At 53.5% G+C, this 23,184-nt stretch overlaps 9 protein-coding genes across 9 annotated transcripts; 3 read left to right on the plus strand and 6 right to left on the minus strand.

Annotated features, from left to right (window-relative positions):
- Positions 1–94: 94 nt before the first annotated feature.
- On the minus strand, positions 95–1,766 carry KD926_010871 (WD repeat protein; the record flags this gene model as incomplete). The annotated part of the gene is made up of 3 exons (XM_053103278.1): positions 95–338; positions 397–1,490; positions 1,542–1,766. The coding sequence occupies 3 exons, from the start codon at positions 1,764–1,766 to the stop codon at positions 95–97; spliced, it is 1,563 nt and encodes a 520-aa protein (XP_052953316.1).
- A 208-nt stretch (positions 1,767–1,974) lies between these two features.
- Positions 1,975–5,019, plus strand: KD926_010872 (MutS family protein MSH4; the record flags this gene model as incomplete). Its single annotated transcript, XM_053103279.1, has 7 exons — positions 1,975–2,472; positions 2,521–2,839; positions 2,894–2,934; positions 2,988–3,065; positions 3,191–3,310; positions 3,388–3,475; positions 3,524–5,019. The coding sequence occupies 7 exons, from the start codon at positions 1,975–1,977 to the stop codon at positions 5,017–5,019; spliced, it is 2,640 nt and encodes an 879-aa protein (XP_052953317.1).
- Positions 5,020–5,305: 286 nt separating this feature from the next.
- KD926_010873 (E3 ubiquitin-protein ligase HEL2) lies at positions 5,306–7,778 on the minus strand (the record flags this gene model as incomplete). The annotated part of the gene is made up of 3 exons (XM_053103280.1): positions 5,306–6,953; positions 7,022–7,260; positions 7,338–7,778. The coding sequence occupies 3 exons, from the start codon at positions 7,776–7,778 to the stop codon at positions 5,306–5,308; spliced, it is 2,328 nt and encodes a 775-aa protein (XP_052953318.1).
- Positions 7,779–8,647: 869 nt separating this feature from the next.
- Positions 8,648–9,803, minus strand: KD926_010874 (SWIB/MDM2 domain protein; the record flags this gene model as incomplete). Its single annotated transcript, XM_053103281.1, has 5 exons — positions 8,648–8,833; positions 8,889–8,942; positions 9,006–9,464; positions 9,511–9,710; positions 9,797–9,803. 5 exons carry the CDS (start codon positions 9,801–9,803, stop codon positions 8,648–8,650), a joined length of 906 nt encoding a protein of 301 aa, XP_052953319.1.
- A 744-nt stretch (positions 9,804–10,547) lies between these two features.
- EifCb (translation initiation factor eIF3 core subunit b) lies at positions 10,548–12,976 on the plus strand (the record flags this gene model as incomplete). The annotated part of the gene is made up of 4 exons (XM_053103282.1): positions 10,548–10,620; positions 10,695–10,887; positions 10,946–12,476; positions 12,548–12,976. 4 exons carry the CDS (start codon positions 10,548–10,550, stop codon positions 12,974–12,976), a joined length of 2,226 nt encoding a protein of 741 aa, XP_052953320.1.
- Positions 12,977–13,483: 507 nt separating this feature from the next.
- KD926_010876 (putative extracellular SCP domain protein Pry1) lies at positions 13,484–14,428 on the minus strand (the record flags this gene model as incomplete). Its single annotated transcript, XM_053103283.1, has 1 exon — positions 13,484–14,428. One exon carries the CDS (start codon positions 14,426–14,428, stop codon positions 13,484–13,486), a length of 945 nt encoding a protein of 314 aa, XP_052953321.1.
- A 373-nt stretch (positions 14,429–14,801) lies between these two features.
- On the minus strand, positions 14,802–15,377 carry KD926_010877 (uncharacterized protein; the record flags this gene model as incomplete). The annotated part of the gene is made up of 1 exon (XM_053103284.1): positions 14,802–15,377. The coding sequence occupies one exon, from the start codon at positions 15,375–15,377 to the stop codon at positions 14,802–14,804; it is 576 nt and encodes a 191-aa protein (XP_052953322.1).
- A 531-nt stretch (positions 15,378–15,908) lies between these two features.
- On the minus strand, positions 15,909–18,684 carry KD926_010878 (exocyst complex component Sec10 family protein; the record flags this gene model as incomplete). Its single annotated transcript, XM_053103287.1, has 3 exons — positions 15,909–16,179; positions 16,231–18,520; positions 18,573–18,684. 3 exons carry the CDS (start codon positions 18,682–18,684, stop codon positions 15,909–15,911), a joined length of 2,673 nt encoding a protein of 890 aa, XP_052953323.1.
- A 1,116-nt stretch (positions 18,685–19,800) lies between these two features.
- KD926_010879 (cytochrome c1) lies at positions 19,801–23,154 on the plus strand (the record flags this gene model as incomplete). Its single annotated transcript, XM_053103288.1, has 10 exons — positions 19,801–20,089; positions 20,234–20,330; positions 20,382–20,733; positions 20,792–21,088; positions 21,154–21,299; positions 21,820–21,868; positions 21,991–22,148; positions 22,264–22,326; positions 22,396–22,793; positions 22,889–23,154. 10 exons carry the CDS (start codon positions 19,801–19,803, stop codon positions 23,152–23,154), a joined length of 2,115 nt encoding a protein of 704 aa, XP_052953324.1.
- Between the last annotated feature and the right edge of the window lie 30 nt (positions 23,155–23,184).

Here is a 23,184-nt window from a genome sequence, read left to right on the forward strand (position 1 = left end):
ACGCTAGTTTCGAAATCTTTCTGAACAAAACTTCGCAGAGTCAATATCGCATGGGTATCGCAATTTTTGCTTTCTCTATTGCTTCGTATCTACATTAATTTCTCCATATCCGTACGGCCTTGTCCTTTCCACCGCTGCCGACCTTTTGTCCATCCGGACTCCAGTCCACCGCATACACCTCGTCCTTGTGCCCCGGAAGATCCATGGCGAGCTTTCCGGTGCGCAAATTCCAGATTTTGAGCGTAGTATCTTTAGAGGAGGACACCAGGAGCCTCGAATCGGCCGAAAAGCAACATTGGTAGACAGCACCGACATGTCCTCGGAAAGTGGTAATGAATCTGTCGTTCCAACATTAGTCATGGGTCTAGGGGGGGAACCACGTGGGAATCCACTTACTTTCCATCGCGAGCGTTCCACAATTTGACGTGATTGTCGAACCCTGCCGACGCGATATATGCCATGTCCGGGGAGAAGGTGACATGGTTGACCTCCTTCTGATGGCCTAGCAGTCGCGCCACCGGTTTGTTCGAGCTCTCCGGCTCCCACAGGTACATGGTGAAGTCATCACTGGCCGAAACCAGCTTTTCCACGATCTTGTTGTTGATCGTGGCCGCCTGTTCAAACCGCTTCTTGGCGGTGGCCACCTTGTCGGACTCCGCGGCGGGCACTTGACCCGTGTGGTCATGGTAAGCAGTTCGCAGCACAAAATCGGTCGACAGAGCCAGATGGTTGACGCGGTGGGCATGCGCAGATAGCGTTTGGATGAGGGTGCCGTTCTGAGCATTCCACACCTTGATGGTTCTGTCATGCGAAGCGGTGTAAATCTTTCCCATTCCGCCCCATCGCACGCAGGTAACGGAGCCCTTGTGGCCAGTGAGAACCGTGTCAATGCGCTTGGAGACCGCATCCCAAATGCGAACGGTGGAGTCCTTGGACGCCGACGCCAGGCGCGGCCGGCCCGACTCCTGCATATGGTACGGTTCCCATGCCAGACTGGTGATCCATTTCGCGTGTCCTTTCAACGGTCCACCCAATGCCTGTCCCTTTTTGGCGTCCCAAAGTCGCACGCTGTTGTCCATACTGCCCGTCGCGATGATGGCGCCGTTGGGCGAGTAAGCCACCGCCAGTACCCAGCTGGTGTGTCCCTTCAGCGTATGCAGGGGAGTTCCGGTGTCGCAGTCCCAAACGCGCGCGGTGGCGTCACCGCTGCCTGTAACCATTGTCGACGAAGAAGCCGGGGAGAAGGATGTTGCGAGGATAGCTTCGCCATGGCCGGCGATCGAGGCCGAGCAGCGCGAGACGGCCTTGACCCGGAAAACGGCTTGTGGGGTGTAGTATAGGTGGACAGTATCTTCGGTGGTTTTGACGCCGGGCTGTAAGAGGGAGTGGTATAGATCTGCTAGGATATCGATCGTCTGGTTGTCTTTGCCTTCGGATTGATGGCTAAACCGGTACGGTACTCGTTCATCATCCTCCTGTCGGAGACAAAACTGTCAATAAGGAGTAATCAGGAACCCATTTAGAAATCACTGCATACCTACATTGCCTTGTAGTGTGTTAAGGAGCGTCTCGAGATTTTTAACGTTGGCATCGGCCACAGGCACTGACACCGCGGGGCCCGTTGCCGACCCAGTTGCTTGATCGAAGAACTGTACGCGAATGCTTCCCAGATTGTCCGGGATGCTCTGAATTTCTTGCTGCAGCCGGGCCTTCTCGGCGATTTCCGTCTTCTGACGCTTGGTCGGGGGAGGTAGGAGAGTCGTCATTTTTGGCAATGGAATCGAAATTGCTGAGGAAACCATCACTTTTTCCCTTCCAAAAAAAATTAAAAGTTATCGCGGAGGTGGATCGGCGCTAAACCACATTCGGCCGAACACTCCGGTCTCTCTCCGCCGTCATACTTCGGCCCTTCTCCCCTTCCTTCCTTTGACCCCATCACATTGATTCCCTATCCTCTAGCCTTTCTGTTTCACGATGTCTAGGCCGAGAACGTCCCCCGGACTCACCAGCGATTCGTTCATTCCTCTCTCCAGACAAAACAGTGGACTCCACAGGACCACCACTGCTAGACCCACAACCACGGCGACAAGTGTTGCAACCCAGGACATCATCTGTGCAGTCAGCGAATCTCGCGGCATTTCGTCAACAGTTGGTCTTGCCTTTGTCAATCTGTCGACTGCAGAGACAGTCCTCTGCCAGATATGCGACAGCCAGACCTATGTCAGGACGGTGACAAAGATCGGAGTGTTTGAGCCCACAGAGATCCTTTTTATGAATACTGCCAAAGAATCCAAACTGTTTTACATCATTGAGGAGAACATCCCCAATACTACCTTCACTTTTCTAGACCGCAAGTCCTGGTCAGATAAAACTGGCCTTGAATACGCCGACCGGCTGGCTTTTCCTATAGACATTGAATCCATCAAGATCACCTTCGGAGGCAACTACTTTGCCGCTTGTTGCTTTGCTGCGGTCGGTGTCTGGGCTTCTTCAGAAGCCAAATCAGCTGACACAATTTAGGTCATTCAGTATGTTGAACTCGAGTTGAATAGAACATTCATGGCACACTCTCTTCGAATCCGATTCGAGCCCTCCCAAGGGTCGATGTCAATTGATCTACCCACCATTTTCTCCCTGGAGCTGATCCAAAACCTTCATGTGAGAAAGTCGAAGGAGAGCTTATATGGTCTCCTCAATGAAACCCTCACTCCTATGGGCGCAAGAGTCCTGCGAGCCAACGTCCTGCAGCCTTCGACGGAGGAGTCGAAGTTATTGGCAAGATATGATGCCGTGGAAGATTTGTCCACAAAGGAAGAGATGTTCGCGTCCATTAGACAAGGTTTGTGGGGAATTCTGCTTTACCTGGCACTGGCCTATTAATATGCGCATGTAGCCCTGAAGGGATTTGTCGATGCGGACAAAGTCCTCACGTCGGTAAGTCATTTGATAGTTCTAACAGATGTGAGCAGCTGCTGCTAACAGTCAAGCTCATTCTTGTTCCTACCAAACAAACGTTTCAATACCTCCAGCAGTGCGTGAATAATGTCATCATGTTAAAGACATACGTTTCTTCAATCAAGCCCGTGTATAAGGCACTTGGCCCGGCGCAAAGCAGTCTACTACTGACAATCAGAGAGGCATTACTCCAGCATACCAATATTCAAAAGACGGATAAACTGATTCGTCGTAGCTGTGTGCCCCAGTGGAATATCGGGATATTGAACAAATGATTGAAGACACAATCAATGATCATATAACGTACCAAACCAAGCCATTGGATCTGAGGAATCAGCGCATCTATTGTATCAAGGTGGGATAGCGCTCCAATCCTGGTTTGCTGGCTTGATCTCTGTCTCTCTGCAAGAGGCCTAAATGTCTCTGTGTCAGGCCGGTGTGAACACTCTGCTCGACGTTGCGAGACAAACATACAAGGAGGCGAGCATAGATGCTGCAGAGCTCGTAGCACAACTCTCAGGTATGACAGCTCCAGTCTGCGGGTCCATTCGAGCCTAACCTCTCGCAGAGACTCATTCCGTTGACCTTGATCTAAAGTTTGACAAAACTCGTCAGTACTATATGAGCTTCCAGGCAACAGAACTGGATTCACTGCCAGAAATATTCATCAATGTGTACCGCAAAAAAAACCGCATTGAGTGTCAGACTCTTGGACTAGTCAAGCTTAACCAAAAGATTCTAGATGCGCACAATGAGGTGGTCAACATGAGCGACGAGACTATCCAGGACCTAATCAAAGATGTCTGCGCCGGAATCTCCAAACTATTTCGTGCAAGCGAGGCAATTGCCATGCTCGACATGCTAGCCGCATTTGCGCATCTCGCTTCGTGTAATGACTACATCCGCCCAGAATTAACCGACACTCTGGCCATCAAAGATGGGCGTCACCCGATTCGCGAAAAGATCCACGCAAAGAAATTCATCCCCAATGATGCCTACGTAACACAGCAATCTCGTTTCCAGATCATTACAGGGTGCAACATGAGCGGAAAGTCCACTTACATTCGTACCTTAGCCTTGATGACTGTCATGTCGCAAGTTGGGTGCTTCATTCCAGCGGAGTACGCTTCATTTCGCATTGTGCACGAGCTCTTCGCCCGTGTTTCCACATCCGATGATCTAGAAGCAAATGTGTCAACCTTTGCAGCGGAGATGCGTGAGATGTCATTTATCCTTCGAAATATCTCCCCTCGAAGCATGGTCATCGTCGACGAGCTCGGCCGTGGCACCAATACCACCGACGGCCTGTGCATTGCCATTGCTATTGCCGAAGCCTTAATACAAAGCAACGCCCTTGTGTGGTTTGCGACCCATTTCCAAGACCTGGCTACTATCCTAGCCGAACGCAGCGGTGTCATCAGTCTCCATCTCGCAGCAGAGATATCACCCGATGCGTCGAAAATGAGGATGCTTTACAAGATCGCTGAGGGACCCAACATGAGCCAGTTCTACGGCCTGGCCCTCGCCAAACTGGTCGATCTTTCGCCTATCGTGCTTCAGACTGCCCAGAGGGTATCTGAACAGCTGAACGAGATCTCCGACCGTCGGCAAGGAAGATCGAGGGCATTGGCCGTGGCTCGAAAACGCAATTTGCTACTGTCCCTCCGTGAACAACTTCTTCAAGCCCGGAATGGAAATCTAAAAGGCGACGTGCTGAGGAAATGGCTTAGAAAATTACAGGATGAGTTTGCGCTACGTATGGCTGCTGTCGATGAAGAGCATGATCTTCTAGTTACAGAAAGCAGTAGCTTTGATGTAGAAGAGGACGGCGACGATAGTAGTCCACCTGACTACTGTGACGAGGAAGAACTCGAAACAGCACCCTTTAACTCAAGCCAGTCGTTCATGTTGGGAAGCCCGTTCGAATACTCCGACGATGGCCTCCCGTCCGACTCGGTCCAGGTATTTAACGATGAATCGACGGACGAAATGCTGACCTTCGGGACTTCGTCATCGGACGGACAAATGTTCGGTGTTGGGGTTTCGTCCGACGTCTTTTCGTAGTTGACAACAACGGGTCGAGCTCGTGATATCTGAATGACTGTTCCAATGGTTTCCTCAATACTATGTATGGCCTCATTAATAGTTGTAGTTGAATACTTGGCTCTACTCGAGGTAGCATCTCGCGAATTCAATACGTTCTTAACAATACCATTTTACTGTCAAACAATTTCCTCTTCTTCAACAATCAATAAGTGTATCTATTCTAAGCGCTCAAGTACGAAAAACCAAAACAAACACAAAAATGCAACTTTTTGTTTCAACAAGACAGAGAGAATTAGATACACCATCAACCGAAATGGAACAGCGTCTGTTTGCCCTTCTTCCCCTTCCCTTTCTTGCCCCCGCCAGCAGAGGACTCCCCGATATCAAACTCGGCGCCGTCGGTACCAGAATCGCCGCCCGAGGCCGAGGCCCAGGCATTCGCCGAGGCAGGGTTGCGGCTATCCCAGCGCACCGTTCCGCGCGTGAGACCGGCCATGAGCACGTTGGGTTTCGCGGCGGCCGGGAGAGCCGGGAAGGCTTCGGCGCTCTTGGGGTTGGCCGGACGCGCAGATGCCGACGACGGGGCCGGTCGAGACGAGCCGCGGCTGGAGGACGGCGTCGGGGCGGCCGAGATGCCCCAGGGGGTAGTGGCGGAGGACGAAGGGGCGGTACGAGGCGCCGAGCGAGCGGTGGAGGAGGACAGAGGGGGGAAAGGGTTGGCGGAGGAGGCGGAGGAGGGCAAGGCACCGCTGCGGCCAACGGCCGAACGAGAGGACTGGGCAGTTGACGATTTCAGGCGAAGCACGCGCTTGCCGCCGACGCCGCTGCCGTTGACGGTGCCGGGCGACATGCCCGGAAGGACGCCGCCAGGTCCCGGGAGGGCTGGGTAATCTTCGTTGATGGCGCGCCAGTCATTCCACGCCTTGAGAAGAGAATTCCGTTTGCCGCTGTCTTCGTAGATTTCGGCGAGTTCCTTGATCAGTTTTCCGAGTTCGCTAGGGGAAGTATCGAAGAGCGAGAAGAAGGCATCGATGAGTTCGGTGGGAGAGATGGTAGAGGCACGGTAGCTGGAGACTCGGGCGCGGAATTCCTTGAGTCTGGTCTGGTCATTCCCCAGGAGATTCGAGGCTCGCTCGATGACGGCGGTGTGGCGCATGCGCCGGGCCTGCTCCTGCGGGCTGGCAGATGCCGAGTCGCTCGTCAGACTGAGGTGCTCCATCTCCGCCACGGGGGTAGACGCAGCCGGAGGCGTTGAGACAGGAGTGACACGCGCCGAGCGAGCCGGCGCGTGCACAGTCTGAGTATCATTGCGCGAGAGCTGACCCCCGAAGCTGCGGGTGGATACGGACTGCGCACTCTGAATAGCCATCTGTCGTTGGTAGGCCACCTCGTCTCTTCGCAGTGGCTGCGCCGTAGACACGGGCAGCGCCTCGGAATTCGGGTCGCGTCCTCGACCAGCGCCACGGCGTTGTCGTTGGGGCTGGTAGGGCGATCTGTAGTCAAATGCCGAAAGGTCCACGATCCGTGCATCGCGCCTGGCATCCTTGGAGAGTCCGTTTGGATGACACTCTAGCTGGTGGGCTTTTAGATCCATTTGGGACTCGAACACGACGAACTTTTTCTCCAAACACTCTTTATCTAAGCAGAGGAAATGGTCCTTCTGGAAATGATCCTCAAGCGCATTGTAGTCGATGTAATACTGTTGCTGGCGAGTACTAGACTGTCGGTCGCAGATGTGGCATCGTTCGTGGCGATCACGGCAATGAGTATAGAGTTCGTCACCTCCGTAGAACCGCTGGCGACAGAACCCACACTCGGGGTGTCCCCTGAAGCCACTCTGGTCCACGGCGCCCGGCACATCGTCTCCATGCTTTTCATGCTTGCGCAGCTCGGCCATCGTGAAAAGCTCATGTTCGTGAGTGAACACCTTCTTGTTGCGAGTGCAAAGGTCACTAAATCACACGCCGACGATGAGTATTCTGCCAAATCCATCAATGGGTCGAGGTACGGCTTTACATACCACATCACTTTACTGTGCTTGCTTTTGACGTGACGATGCAGGTCGGGCCAGCCTAAGCATGCCACATCGCAGCCGGTATCGGGGCAGTTGTATCGCAACAACAGGACGGTATCCTCGAAGATCTCATCATTCTCATATTCAATGCCCAAATTATCATCTTTCCGGGAGAAATCTTTGTCGGTAAAGTCCTCGAAACGCTTCGCAGGATCATCGGTAAAGATCACGTAATTGGATTCCGTCTGTTGCAAGCCAACGTAAGCCTCTGGGCTCGAAACTCCCTTGATAATGCTATGGGGAAATGGGGTTTATATCGTACCCGACAATGTGCGCAGGCCTTGTTCTTGTAGAGCGCTCGCAGTCTCAGGGCGCAGATGTGGCAGGTCCGGTGATTGCACGGCGACACCGAGGTGTGCTCAACAGCCGACGCACAGATGAAGCAGACCTCGCCATCATCCGCATCATCGGCCGCAGCCTCGACCGCTTGCTTGCCCTTTGTTGTGCTACTTGCGACGGGCGCAGGCGACTCGCCTTCTTGCGGGGCGTCAGCTTTGCCGGCGTCACGGTTTTGCTTGTCGCGGCCACCTCCCCCTCGGCGGGGTCCTTGGCCCCTGGATCGACCTCCTCGACCGGAGCCATCGGTGGAGTTTTGCGAGTTATCGGAGTTTCCGGTTTGTCGAGATCCTCCTCTACCCCGGCGACGACCGCCACGGTTAGGACCTTGGGGCCCGGAGGTTTGCGAATGCTGGGCGTCAGACATTTTGGGCGGGGGCGACTTTGTGGTGGAGACGGAGGATGGATCGGAGCAATTGGCAAGGAATTGCAGGAATAGGAGACGGGGGAAAGAACGGACGCCAGAACAGAGGCCTTTGAGAGAAGGGAAGAAGAGCCGGACGCTCTCTGTGATCTTTGCGACCAAGATGAGACTGTAATTAAATGGGCGGAGGAATTGGCAGCGGAGGGGAAATCGGGCAAAAAGTTGGGTTTAGCCTGTGCTTAGTGAGCAGGTCGCATTCACCCGAATTATCCACAACTGACGGAGTATACCTACACTATTCTTCCTGTAAGGCCAACGTTGACTCACGATGACGGCGTTTGACTACCTAGTCATCCCCGTGAATTATGCACATTCGTTATCCTACGGTTGAACGATAACGTACAATAATAGAACAATAGGGTAAAATAAAAAATAACAGGAACCAACAACCCTGAGTCATATACCATGAAGATAGTACCTACTATGCAATGCCAAAGAGCCAGTCCCCCTGGACGGAATTTTCTAGACAACGTTCATCGCCCCGGTCTGGAAGGCAACACCAACTCCCGCTGGAGATCAGAAGATATGGATAAACAAAGGAAAAGCAGATCACAAGGAAAGAATGGTAAGTGAAGCACGAAATATAGCAGGGATGACAAATCAAAAAATAATAGGTGCAAGGTGCGATCATGTTCAAAAAAAAAAAAAAAAATCAAATCAAATCAAAAACGCGCCGGGTTATCGAATGCGGGGCTGGAAGAAGATATCAAAAAGTCGTAAATTGTAAGGACATACCCCATATTCTAGGGCACGAATTGTCTGTTCACCGAGGATGGGTATCGTAGCAGCCCTCGCTAGTATGGTGATTGGCGCTATTCGTCCTGGTTGTACAGATTTTGGCTGAGGATTTTGGTCATCGTGAACATGTGTATGCGGTCTTGTTTGAAGACCGCGCGCATGGGGTCGTCGCATCGGATTTGCCGCCGATCGCTCGGGTCCTGGAGATCATGCTCGTGGATGTACTGCCACAGTTTCTTCACGGTTTGTGGGCGAGAAAGCTGGGACTGTGTCAGAAGATGGGGGTAGCCAGTCTGTCAGGTGAGGGAATCATACTGTTTCTTCACCACCTAATAGAGCGGAAAGTGCGGGGGATAGCGTTAGAGGTTTCTGTATATAGGTCAACGTCATGACACCTTGTTTTTAGTCAATGGGAAGAGAGAACAGCCTTACATGAAATCCGCCAGATCGATTAACTTTTTTGCCGGCGTCCGATCCCGACTCAAGATCCGAATCGTCCTCCGCTTTGACCTTTTTGGATGTTTTAGCCTTGGTCTTCTTTTTCGCCGGCGCGGCTCTGCGCGTGTTAGAGCCACGGGTAGGGCGTGCACGCATGTTTTCCTCGGCCTGGAGCTTGGCGGCAAAAAGAGCATCCGCGTCAACGTCGTTGTCCTGCTTCTTCTTCTTGGCCGGCGGCGACTTGCTGGATTGATCGGAACGCTCCTCGCTATCCGCATGGCGTTTCTGCGACAACGAAGATTGCGCGGGAGACGAAGGTTCGACAGGTGTCACGGAGTCGTGGTCCTTGTCGTGGCCATTGGTCGCCGGGGCGCTGGGATCGGGCGAAGCTCCTATACCACCCTGCTCGGCGAAGAGGTCGAACCTCTCCATGATCAGCTGCTTGATCGCAGCCTAGAGCAGCGAAAGAAAAATCCATGTTAGCCTTGTATGTCATGACCGTCGGCAACGTGGGGGACCGGGAACACGAGATTTGCGACAGGACGGGCGGCGGCGAGCAGACCTTCTGCGGAGTAAGATCATAGCCGACCACTTCCTGCAGTCCTTTGCGGATGCGCTTTTCGGAGATGGTGTTGAGATCACTTTTCCCCAGTATGGAGTCAATGATCGGTACATACTGGTCGCGGGCATCTGGGGAGACTGGCGCGAGCGCAATGATGTCAGTAGAGAGCGACGTCGGCGGGCTGGACGCAGCCCGGCCACTTTTAGGCCCGGCCGGAACTTACGCGACATCTTGCAAGCTGTTCCAGTCTTCTTGTCGATTTTGCAGGGGCAGGACCAGGGGGGAAACAATTGTGACGGTGTCAATTGCAAAGACGACGGGTCGCAGAGGTCTTGGAGAGCGAGAGTCCGGTCACGGCGGCGGTGGATGGTTAAAGAAAGATCGTCCAGATCTGTCTAGGCGTAGCGCTGGCGCTTAGGACCGGCGGGGCATAAGAGGAACGATGAGGGGAGAAGAGGGCAGAGGAGAGAGAAAGAAACAAAGGAGAAGAGTAAGACAGCCGGCCCACAACGACCAGCAACAGTCACCCGCAGAGTATCAAAGCTGGCCGGAGAGATGTGTGGGGATTGCGATTGTTATGATCTCCAAGACTCTCTCAAGTTGAAGGAGAGCGACAGAGGGACGGAGGGAGAGAGAGAGAGCGAGCGCGGATGCTTAGTCACCGGTCACCGGACGAGAGGTCTGCCTGAGGTTGCCTGAGGCTGCCTCAGGCTGCAGTGTCCAGTAATGCGCTGAGTCAGTTCTGAGTCAGTGACATCGCACACAGAAGCGGTTGTGCTGTGGATTTGTTCTTTTTGCCCTAAAAACAAGCCAAACCGGGGGCGACCAGCAGAAAATCAGTCCGCATCTTCCCTTCTCGTGAATCCCCATCTTGCGATTCACTGCCCTCCACTCGTTTCCTCTCCCCTCCACCCCCCCCCTCTCCCTCCCCTCTCCTCCCTCCCGATACATCGCCTCCGTGCCCCCTGTGCATCATGGCGCCCAGTTTCGACACTTTGAGTGAACAGGACCTCCACGAAGAGGAGGAGGAGGAGATTGACTTCTCCGGTGAGTGCGAAAGAATTCTCTCCGTCGCTGCCCCGCCCACCTTGTCGCTGACCTCGACCGCCTCCGACGCCTAGATCTCAAGGAACAATATGAAGTGAAGATCGAGGAGGGTCTGGATACGTTCGTCGTGATCGATGGACTCCCGGTTGTGCCGGAGGATAGCCGACAGAAGCTCATTAAATTCTTGTTGAGGAAACTCAACACGGTCGGCCACACGTCCGAGGATGCAGTCTTCATGCCTTTGAGCGACAAGAAGATGTCCGAAGGGTACGTAATCGGCATTTCCGCCGCGAGAGGACTGGGATTATTAATATTTTGCGACCAGCTTCGCCTTCGTTGAGTACGAGACCCCCGAACAAGCCATCGCCGCCGTTAAGCAACTACACGGAACGCCCCTCGATAAGAAGCACACCCTCGCTGTGAACAAGTTGATGGATATCGAGCGCTTTGGCCGGGAAGGACGCGTCGAGGAAGAATACAAGCCTCCCACCATCGAGCCGTTCAAGGAGAAGGAGCATCTGCGGTCGTGGCTCGGCGACCCCAACGCCCGTGACCAGTTCGCCCTCTACCGTAACGACAAGGTCGGCGTCTTCTGGAACAACAAGAGCAACCAGCCCGAGAATGTCGTCGATCGTGCCCACTGGACGCAACTTTTCGTCCAGTGGTCTCCCAAGGGTACCTACCTGGCATCCGTTCACCCTCAGGGTGTGCAGCTGTGGGGTGGTCCCGCTTTTTCGAAACAGAAGCAGTTCCCTCATCCGTTCGTGCAGCTGGTGGAATTCTCGCCGGGCGAGAGCTATCTGACCACCTGGTCCGCCCGCCCGATTCAGGTGGAGGAAGGTGGCTCGGGAGTCCTGAGCTACGAGGAGGACGGCAAGAACATCATCGTCTGGGACATCGTATCAGGAAAGCCCCTGCGGTCGTTCGTTTCCCACGACCTTGCCGCGGGTCCTGCCGGCGACGGCGAGCCCAAGAAGAAGGTGCAGTGGCCCGCTTTCAAGTGGTCTGCTGATGAGAAGTACGTCGCGCGTATGCTCCAGGGCCAGTCGATCTCAATCTACGAGCTGCCGCGGATGAACCTGCTGGGTAAGACCTCGGTCCGGATTGACGGAGTTTCGGATTTCGAATGGTCGCCCGCTACGGTCACCCGGGAAGGTGTCAAGCAATACGAGCAGTTGCTCTGCTTCTGGACGCCCGAAATCGGTAGCAGCCCTGCTCGCGTTGCCATGATGAGTGTGCCGTCTAAGGAAATCGTCCGAACCCGTAACCTGTTCAATGTGTCGGACGTCAAGCTGCACTGGCAGTCCCAGGGTACTTATGTCTGTGTCAAGGTCGACCGTCACTCCAAATCTAAGAAGTCTCTGGCTACCAACCTCGAAATTTTCCGCGTGCGCGAGAAGGGTGTTCCGGTCGAGGTTGTGGACAGTCTGAAGGACACCGTGATAAACTTTGCTTGGGAGCCCAACGGTGGCCGCTTCGTCCTTATCACCAACGGTGAGGCGCCCAGTGGCTCCGGCGCTCTTCCCAAAACGTCCGTCTCTTTCTTTGCTCCCGAACGCAAGGGTGTCTCTGCCGGCAACTTCAAGCTGGTGCGGACCATCGAGAAGAAGACCAGCAACGCCATTTACTGGTCTCCCAAGGGCCGTTTCGTCGTCGTCGCCACCGTCCACTCGCAGACCAACTTTGACCTCGATTTCTGGGACATGGACTTTGAGGGCGAGAAGTCCGAGGCCGAGAAGGATCTGGCCGCCAACCTCCAGTTGATGAAGACCGTTGAGCACTACGGTGTCACAGATATTGACTGGGATCCTACGGGTCGTTATGTCGTTAGCAGTGCTAGTGTCTGGACTCATTCCGTAAGTTATTTCTGCCCCGGCCCTCGCAGCCTAACAAATTTGGTTTCTTTTCGCTGATCCAAAACTTCCAGATGGAAAACGGCTGGAACATCCACAGCTTCTCTGGTCAGACCCTTTCCGAGAACCCCACCGACAAGTTCAAGCAGTTCCTCTGGCGCCCTCGCCCCAAGACCCTCCTCAGCAAGGAGGAGCAGAAGCAAGTGCGCAAGAACCTCCGCGAATACTCGAAGGAGTTCGACGAGGAGGACAAGTACGCTGTCGACATTGCCAACACCGCCGTCGTCGAGACGCGCAAGCGTGTCCTCAACGAGTGGGTTGCCTGGATTCGCCGGGAGAAGGAGCTTCTGTCCGAGGACAAGGACGTCTACGGCGTGCCCGAGGAGGCCGACGACCCCAAGTTGGCCAAGGACGCTCCCCCTGCTACGGAAGACCAGGGCGAGGCCGTTGTCGAGGAGATCGTGGAGGAGATCATCGAGGAGAACGAGGAAGTCATTGGTTGATTGGGTTTTCCTTTCCGTATTTAATGCTACTCTTTATTTTCTATTTCCTCGTTTCTTCATCTTGTCTGTCGATATCCTCGTTCTTCTTTTTTTCCGGGGCAGTCTCTATTTCTCTTTCCCCTGATCTTTTGTCCCCCTTGTTCCCATTTGTCTTGAGCTCGGTCTCTTTGGCTTGGTTTCTGCGCCTAGAGCGTCTGGAACTTGACCACCTTTGCTTCCCCCAAAAAAAGTGAATAGATCTGTATTGCATACTACCCTGTCGGGAATTTTATGTGCGTGATGTTGGTGGCATGAGAGATGACAGACAATGACAAGCCGGCATATGTGCAACGGCAGATGAAGTACCGTGTCAGTTACGCATGTGAATTTTAGCTTCAATTTTTCTTTTTCAAGTCAATGGTTCTCGGTCGGTGACAAACCAGTAGAGTACATCAATTCTGGCACGTCCCCTATGTCCATCGAGATCAATACACTCGTTTTACTGCCCCGATGCGGGTTTTCGAACCATCAAACGGATGGGAACCAGATCAATATCATACCCACTATCGCCAGGCGCCCAGTCCAGCTGTGGCCCTCCAATACCCAGGCCCTTCCTGCGCCGCTAGTCGCAGCCGTACTCGTAGCCGGATCATCAGTCGAGGTCGTCGTCGACGGCCCCGAATACGTACCCGACGGCTGCACATTGACTATGAACAGACCATTCCCCCCACCCATCGCCTCCGTCCCGTCCATCACATTCCCTGGTGGCAGGTACTCGCACACGACGTACCATCCCTGCGCGTATCGATACCGCCCAGAGGCATCTTTTGCGTTGTCATCGTCCCCCGTATATCCGCAATCGACCGCCGCGCAGCCCACCTGCTTCGTGGCCTTCCAGACCAGCTGGGTAAAATGGCCCGTCTCCTCCGTGAATCCGGTCGGTTTCTGGAAATCATAATGGCGGACTTCGTCGCCCCAGGCGGCGATGGCTGCCGAGGCGTTGGGATACCCGAAGGCGAGGTTCTCGCCGTACGGTCCGTGCTGTGTGCACACCACATTAGACATCGTCTTGTCAGTTCTTGAGGCTGCCAGGTGACAAGAAGGAGAGGAAGACTGGTTAGATGGATGGATAAGGGACAGCCAACTCACCGAATGTTTCCATTTACATTTCTGGGCCCAGGCGTGGGCGTAGTCCGTTAGCGTTTCGTTCCAGAGGAGATCCGTTGCGTTGTGGACGCGGCGGTAGGCGTTGCTGGCGGAGAGGACGTCATCTTTAAAGACATCGGCGGACGTATAAGACGGGGGCTGTGGGACGGTTGGAGTAGCGGTTGCACCGACGGTGACTATGACGACGGTTGTTTGGACGATCTGCTCGGCTGGTGCGAGAGTAAAGAGCAGGTATAGGACGAGGAGGATGAGAGGGATTGGGGATTTGAGTGAGGGAGAAGTCATGCTGGGTAGATTCATGGTCATCGATGGGCATTGTCTGTGTTCGGGATGTTTGACGGTATCTGTTTAATGTGAAATGTGACGATCATATGCGAGGAGAAAGAGCATGGTCGAAAGAACCCAGGACCCGGACCAGAAACAAAGGTTAAATATAGATCTGCAGCTGCAGCTGCAGCTGCAACAAAACAAAGCGACAAAGGGCTTTGATTGTGGCTCATTAGGCGCTGGCCCGAAAGATGGAGGATAATGGCATGAATGAAGAAAGGAAAGAATGAATGGATGATAGGATGATAGGGCACAAATGGTCGACGACATCGTTCCAGCAGCCGCCAATTGACGTAATCGATCCGTTTGTATGGTTCGATCTATCGTCAAGTCTCGATCTGAAGAACACTCCTTATTCCACCTCAAATTCCACCGCGATGGGCTGCAGGTCGATTGGGCCACCACTTGGCTCTCCCAAGGCCTCCGGTTGATCCGACGGGGCCATAACCTCGTCTTTGGTTCCCCATCCCCACCAGGTCATAGCCTCTCCTTCGCGCACCGCATAAGTATATCGATGCCCTGATTGAAGGACCGAGGTCTCGTCATGGTCTGGAAGGACCCTATTGGCAACTTTAAACGAATCAACAAAAACGACGGGTGTCTCGGGCAGCAAGGTGCAAAAGAAGCGATCATCATGGCCACCCCGTTCACGGCTGAACCCTCGTCGTTTGGGGCCTTTGGTCAAATTGACGCGCACGGGAGCATCGGCAGTTATATCAAAACACTCAAAATTATCACGCCTTTGAGCAAGCGCCAAGTTGAAAATAGTGGGCCAGGTGAATATGGTGATCGGTGCGGTCGCGTGGGAGACGGCGCGGACGGAGATGGAAGGAGACTGCGTTCGCTTATTGCGGTGGGGAGGAAAGCGAGGAGGATCGACTTCAAGGCTGATGGAGATCGAGGATGCTGGGGACATGTTGATGGTCATGATGTGCTCAGGAATTCAATGACCTTTGGAAGTTGGAATTAGAAAGGGAGCAATCTTTATCTGATGTACGATGGGCCGGGCTTTGTGGCAGCTGACGCTCAAGGCAAGTGATATTCAACAAGTTCCTGACCAAGTGGAAATGAGTGAACTTGTTCGAGCTGCTCATCGCCTCGTCTTTGGCCCCAAAGATTTAACCGATTTAACCTCACTATGTTGGTTGTCCTTGTCCTTCGACGCACTGCCACCTCCACAAGTCGGAATCAATATGGACTACAAGAAGCCGGATCTGCTGCCATTGAGGGAACGGGTGACGACTATTATTGTCGCGTTCTGTTGCTTCTCTACTGCGTATAAGCAATGCAATCGGGAGGCAGTGTTTCATCCAAGCGTCCATGGTCTTCAAACCTAATTCTAGGATCCATCTACCTATGAAGACCCATTCATCATCATCAGTGGTATTCTTCTTCTATATACAAGTATACCTCTCTATATGGGGTATTGCTGTTGAGTGTAGTTGCAAGTCTGCTCTCGTTACATAACATTGCACCCGATGCCATACATAGCACGCTCCACGTCTCGTTTCACTTGGTACCAGTCCGCTCGGCGCTCGGCGAATTCGTACACTTCCTCGACCCGCCAGATTCCATTGAAGCGACCTGAGTCGGCAATGATGGTGGCCAGCTCCTTGGCATCCGAGGGGTCGATCAGGTAGATTTGAGACAGCTCTCGAAAGGCCTTGAAATAGAGTAGAAGTTCACTATTCTTGAGCGTCTGAACGAACTTGAAGTAGTGGTTCATATCGCTGGAATCGGTCAGCAGCGTCCTCAATCCACTGTGCGTCGTGGGTACTTACCTGATCAGTTTCAAGGACCCCTCCACGCTGATCCTTTGGCGCTTCAAGTGTTTGCAGAGAGCGGTAAACAGTCGCAGTCCGACTTCTTGGTTGAAGACGTCCAGCGTGCTTTTGTCGGTACTCCCCACGAGCATTCGTGTATGCGACGATACCACGTCGACTACCGCCGCCGCCGCTTCCGTGACACTCACGTCCATAGTCTTGCGATGAGGGTCTGTAGACACACTGGGGTTGAAGTCCGTAGCTAGCTGCCTAGTGGCAAGAATGTAGTCGACTTCTTCCATGAGAACGTCAATTCCTTTATTCAAACCGGCCGCGACGCGCTCGTCAAGGATCTGCTCGAATTTCTTCTTCTCCTTCACCGCAGGATCCAGGAAATCATTGCGATCAGTCAGCTTAGAGCCGATCAGTTCCTGTTCGTAAAAGACATCGATCATTTGAAGAATGAGATCGCCAACGTTCACCAGCTCTAAGAAGGTCACCAAAGGCTCCACTCCTGACTGATCACGATCTCCCTGCTCGCGAGGGCGATAGTTTGAAAGATGATCCACGGCCTTATTGAATCCGAGAATGAGGTGCTGATGGCCCAATATTCGGACCAGAACAACGAAAATGGCCTCGCACTGCTGTTTCACAGCGGCTCCCGTCTCGCCTCCCAGAGTGACAAACTGGGCAGCTCGTTCCAAGCCCGATTTAGCTGTATGAACGAGGCTGAGTGCAACTTCGATGCTGAAAAGAGAGCTAATTCCCTCTAGTTTTGACTTCATGATTGCTGCCTTTGCTGCAAGCTCGGTGGTCGGAGCCTCTGCGGCAGGGGGGGTCGAAGGCGAAGCGATGGTTGAGAATCGGTTCGCACTCTTAAGCGCCGAAGGTGACTCCCCGGCGGCTGAACCCTCGTCTGACTTTGTGTCATTTGCTTTGGTGCTTGAGAAGCTGGGGAGGATGTTTACAGGCGCCATGATCACTTTCTTAAAGGAAGTTAGGAAGTCTCGTTTATCCGCCTGCCGGTTGATATTCGACATGAGAAATGATTCGGTCGAGGCTGCTTGTTCCGAGAGTTGTCTATCCCAGTCCTTCACTGCGGTCTCAGATATTTTTCGGAAATGATCCAGCTCTTCCGCGAGATAAAGACCCATGTGTGGCTCATACACCTTGCCAATTATATGGTCGAGAAAGTCATCGAAATTGTCCCTTGAATTCTGGATGGGCAATAAATTATCTGAGAAATTCATACATTGAGCAAAGGTCCCGGATATGGCCACGAGGTAGGACTCGATGTCGTTTCGATGTAATTCGTCAAATATTGCGGTCAAGAAGGGATACAACACACCTTGCCCGACTTTCTCAATGAAAGGCGAGGCTACCGCTATAGTCGGGGGGAAAGCACGATTGATAATCGAGACTTCTTCGTTGTAGGCAACGCTGAGGCGAGTGAAAAATGCCTGGGTTTGCTCTAGCTTCACTTGCGGCGTCGACAGGTCGATACAGTCTGCCACCTTGCCAAAGTCTGACCGTCGTGTGATGAGATGATTGTGATGAATGAACAGCTCAACGGCAGAAGCCCCGCCATTCAGTATATAGAGAACGTGAGCATATTGTCGCATTCGCCCATCAATATCTCCGGTTTCATATCCTTGCCTGAACTCCTTTGTAGCCGCGGTTTCAAACATGGCCGTGGCAGAATGCAGCTGCTCGAGCCTGGCCCGCCAGCCTTCGGTTGAATCGCATTTAGCGAAGGACTGCAGTTGAGATAATACCCGCGCCTGATGCAATGGATTGGTATACCTTTTGAAGACCAGATTATCAAACGAGGCGCCCTCAGTAACGATGTCATTGTAGAAGGGCGCGAGCGCAGCATGTACTTTGCCATATTCCTGACGCGCTTCACCGCGTACTGATTTGACCAGTTTCAATGCTCCCAGGACAGGATCGTTATCCGATGCGTCGGGGATATCGGGGGCGACGGAGCTACTCAGGTTGATCTGGTCGAAGCCATCGGAGAGCGAGTTCACATTGATAGAAGGTTTCGGCTCGGTTCCTCCGACAGAGTCCAGAATCTGCCCGGTTTGCTCGGCCTCCTCTTGGTGCTTCACACTGTCCAGGTCGGCAATCGTCCCGAAGGTTTCCTCCACATGTTTTCTCGCTTCCAATTCGTCCCAGCAGCCCATAAGTTTCATCTTTTGTACCCATCTCGTATCGTCGTATGCCATTTCTCGTAGAAGCTTCGACGACCGTGCTGCTCGGATGAGATCGACTGGGGAGAGGTAATCAAGGATCGAAGACATGATCTCTAATGCCGGTCAGAAATTCCAGTTTCATCGCATTACCTACCCCAAGCTTACCTGCTGGAAGGGCAGCCCGGGAGAATTCCTCCATGGATGCCATTTTGAGTGAAGCCAGTACATCTCTGCGCGGTTTCCCGCCAGTCCCCGGTCCATTCCTCACTTTCGACATGGTGTCGTTGCGGTTTCTGCATCGGGAGACAAGCTTCTAAGTCGGGATCGGATGCAATGGGTTGGGTGATCTCCCAGCGGTCAACTACCTATCGGCGGGGCGGGTGCACCAATTGAAGTACTCCGTAGGGCACAGCCAGCCTGATCGGGGGAGTATCTGGCAATGACTTCGTTCAAATTATTCGTATCCGCGTCGTTCGAATGGAGGTACAGAGGCTTGAAGAGTCGATCGTGGGTGACAGCACCACCGATGCGAAAAGACCGTGAGATAAGCTGAAGGGGAGAAGATCCCCGGAAAATCGAGCATCGACGATCGGCGGGCAGAATTCCCATTTCCGACCGGGCGAATCAGAGGGGCTGCAGCGTTGGCACGAAAACCCTCCGAGGACAAGGATTTGGCTGAAGGCGGATTGACAAAGGAGCCAATCTCCAAATGTCAAGCTTTGACCCTGGCGAGAGACCCTTGCACAATGTCTAGATGTGAGGTACAATCAATGCAGCTCGCTGATCATGATTAAATACACCGTAGGACGGGCTGACGTCAAGTTGTCCGTCAATAACTATCGGCGGAGATATATATTAATGAAAAGATTCGGGAGAAGTGCAAAGAGACTCGATCCACAACACTGTCGACACCTCAGGTACACACAGTATCCGTCCATGTCACGAGGGAGCCAGGACTGTCCGTCTCTCCCTCCAGACACGGCTGTCTGCTGAGACCACTACGTGTAGATTCTAGCACCTAGATCTTCGTGCGCCTCAAAGAATCCTGCCCCCCTCCCCACCACCTCAGCGTGGTGCAAGACAGAAACGATGAACTGCATGAGCTGCATGGAAAGTGTCCACAAGCCCGTTCTTCATGTTGAAGCACGCATCAAGACCAATGGAGATGGCTTCATCATCCGCACAGACCTGGTAAGCCATTCTCTTTGTCTGACTACGACGATCCCAAGACTCAAGTCAAAAAGGTCAGGGACGAGGTCACGCAATGGCTTACCGAAAGCTTCGTGGTTCTTTCGCTGGGGCAAGAGATCACCTTATTTGGTATCGTAGCTGGTCGCGACAGAAGGTGACAAGACTGCTGACGGCAAAAATAGAGAACTTCCAAGGACCACACATGCAGTTCATAGACTCTGTTCTTGTGACAGATTGCACGGGAGGAAATGCAGAATCTGGCGCATACTGGCTTCAGCACGTTGACTTGGATGTCCAGGCGTATCAACTACATATGCCCTTCGAGCAGGAAAATTTCCAAACTACGGACGATTTGTTCAATACTAGTGAGGATGTATCAAAGGCAAAGGTGGTGACACTGCCATGCAAGGAACTTGATGGGCTTTGGGAGTCGTACGGGCTTCCGTGGTTTCTCTTCTTCTTCTTTCTTCTTTCTCATGCACGCGCCGAGGGTAGGCTTCTTCGTACTGACCTAAACTGTGAACAGGCTTCAATTCGACGAGCCAATCCAGACTACAATCCTCCGCGCAGTAACCAGGATGGGTGAATGAGTCAGCCTCAATCTAGGAAGCGTCGCCCAGTCTAACCTCCATTAGTGTCATTTTCATCGCGAAATCTTGACCAATGGACTATTAGCTGGAACAAATTAATTCTTCTATGGGGTCCCCCGGGAACCGGGAAGACAAGTTTCTGGTGTGTTCGACAACACTGACCGGCGCAAAGTAAAAGTTGACTGTTTGTTAGTCGGGGCCTGTCTCAGAAGCTGGCAATCCGGCTCGGAAAGTACTACCCCCGGAGCAAGTTGATCGAGCTAAATGCGCACTCCCTCGGTAGTAAGTTTTTTGGGGAAAGCGGGAAGATTGTGAGCAAGGCATTCGAAGAGATCGAGCTCCTGTTGGAAACAGAAGACGATACTTTTGTATATGTCTTTGTGGACGAAGTTGAGACGCTGGCTGCTCGGAGAGAGCGGGCGCTGGCGGGCAACGAGCCCTTTGACGCGGTTCGCGCCGTCAATGCTTTGCTTACGAGTCTGGATAGACTCAAGAAGTATGGGAATGTGATTGTGATCTGTACGAGCAATTTGGTTACTGCTCTGGTAAGCGTTCCGGAGAGATGGCCTCTGTGAGCAGACTTGACCCTTTCCTCTTGAGCAGGACCAAGCGTTTCTGGACCGGGTTGATATCAAACAGTACATCCCACACCTGTCCAGCCGAATCATTTATGGCATCTACAAAGAATGTCTGCAGGAGCTCTGTCGTAGGGGGATCATCGAGGGCATGTCGTTTGACGTAACCCAACAGAACCCCGAGGACTCTTTCACGACCCTGCAGTATGTGGAGCTTCCCACGGAGCATCTCGCCCTGCCGGCCTTTGACGAAATGCTCCTCCATTATCAAGGCTTCGTGAATGCCGTTCCGAAGCAATTGGCGGACGCCGCGTCCGAGAGTGTGGTTCGTGGTCGGCGATGGGCAGACATCCGCGCTGGTAGACGAACAGCTGCTAACCCCTTCCATAGGGTCTCAGCGGGCGGACCATTCGACGTCTTCCCGTCTTGTCTTTGGTATTGTATAGTCCCAGCAGTGCTGGCTGTGGTGTTCGAACGGCCATTCAGGCGCTGCGGATGGGCATTGCGTCGGAGAGGCAGGCCAAGGCGGAAGCGCAGTGAGCGACCGAGAGACGGGAGGCGCACACCGGCAGCGAACGGGAAGGGAGCGACCGGAATCGGAGGGAGGACACCACGACGGTAGACGGTAGTGATGAGGGGGGACGGAATCGGTGTTGGAGATGAGAAGGGTGTCTGGTCCATCTGTAGGGAGTAGAAGAGAGTATTACTTAGGTGATAGTTACTCTCTCAAGGAATCGTCAGCAACCGGAAAGTCAATCGAAAATTGTTGTTCCGAAAACTCGCGGGTTTTTCACCCAAGGCAGTTAGAACGAGCCCGGCAGCCAATCAGGACGAGGGTTTAGGCAATTCCCAACCCAAGAGAAACTTGACCGTTCGACTCGATCCTCGACTTCATCTCTGAAAGCATCTCTCGTCTCTTACTCCGTTCTCCTCCACCCCCCTCCCCCCTCCCCCCCCCTCTCCGCTTTTTATAGGCTATTGTGCCTGCTTGGTTTTTCCATTGATCGGAGGGCCATTTCATATTGTCAGTATGCTGGCACGTACTGTTTCGCGCAGCGTGCCCTTCCGGGCCGTCGCCCGTCAGACCTTGAGCAAGACCTCCACCGTACGCTGGTCCCGACATTCCGCTCCCCCCCCTCCCCAATTGGCCTCCATCGATAACATCAATCGGTTTCCAATGGCCTGTGGATGTGATTGAACAGGCTCCATACTGACATTGCATCCTAGCGTGCGTCTTCCTCGTCCGCCGGTGCCGAATCCGCCAGCTCCCCCTTCCAGCTCACTCTCACTGCCTCCGTCGCAACCGCCGCCGCTATCGGGTCGGCCGCCTGGTACTACCATCTATATGGACAGGAAGCTTTCGCCTCGACGCCTGCCGAAGAGGGGTGAGTCAATTGTGGCGGAGATTCTCGGAGATGGTCCCTGAAGGAAAATCTCCATTGCTCCGACCAACCAGGCCATATCAAATCGAATTCGTGAAACTGACCTCTGGATCTCAAGATTGCACCCGACTGCCTACCCTTGGGAGCATGCCAAGTGGACCAAGACCTTCGATCACGCCGCGTGAGTCTTACCTCGAATTCAGCTGATTATGTGGCCGTGGCACCCCTACTGACGAGTTACGCCTCTCAGCCTCCGCCGTGGTTTCCAGGTTTACCGTGAAGTCTGCGCCAGTTGTCACTCCCTGACCCGTGTTCCCTGGCGTTCTTTCGTCGGTGTTATGCACACCGTCGACGAGATGAAGGCTTTCGCCGAAGAGAACGAGTACGACACCGAGCCCAACGACCAGGGCGAGATCGAGAAGCGCCCCGGAAAGCTTTCGGACTACATCCCCGCTCCCTACAAGAACGAGGAGGCCGCCCGTGCTGCCAACGCCGGTTCTCTGCCCCCTGATCTCAGCTTGATCGTCAAGGGCCGTCACGGTGGCTGCGACTACATCTTCAGTCTTCTGACCGGTTACCCCGATGAGCCCCCTGCTGGTGCCACCGTCCAGGAGGGCATGAACTTCAACCCCTACTTCCCCGGAACTGGTATGTCTTGACTTTACTGTTTTTCTTTCCTCCTCTCTTCTGTTTTCACTTCTCGCACTTTGTTTGACCCGATCTAATTGGAATGTGACGTGCAGCTATTGCCATGGGCCGTGTTCTCTTCGACGGTGTCGTTGAGTACGAGGACGGCACCCCCGCCACCACCTCCCAGATGGCCAAGGACGTCGTTGAGTTCCTCAACTGGTCCGCCGAGCCCGAGATGGACGACCGTAAGAAGATGGGTGTCAAGGCCCTCACTCTCCTGACCGGTCTGTTCGCCGTCAGCGTCTGGGTCAAGCGTTACAAGTGGTCCCCCATCAAGACACGAAAGATTGTGTACAACCCCCCTGTTTCCCGGCGCTAAATTGCCGCGGTGGACTATATGAATTGCAAA

The sequence above is a fragment of the Aspergillus affinis genome (assembly GCF_023601865.1).
Source record: "Aspergillus affinis strain CMG 70 chromosome Unknown NODE_88_length_162140_cov_85_896997, whole genome shotgun sequence".
NCBI lineage: Eukaryota > Fungi > Ascomycota > Eurotiomycetes > Eurotiales > Aspergillaceae > Aspergillus > Aspergillus affinis.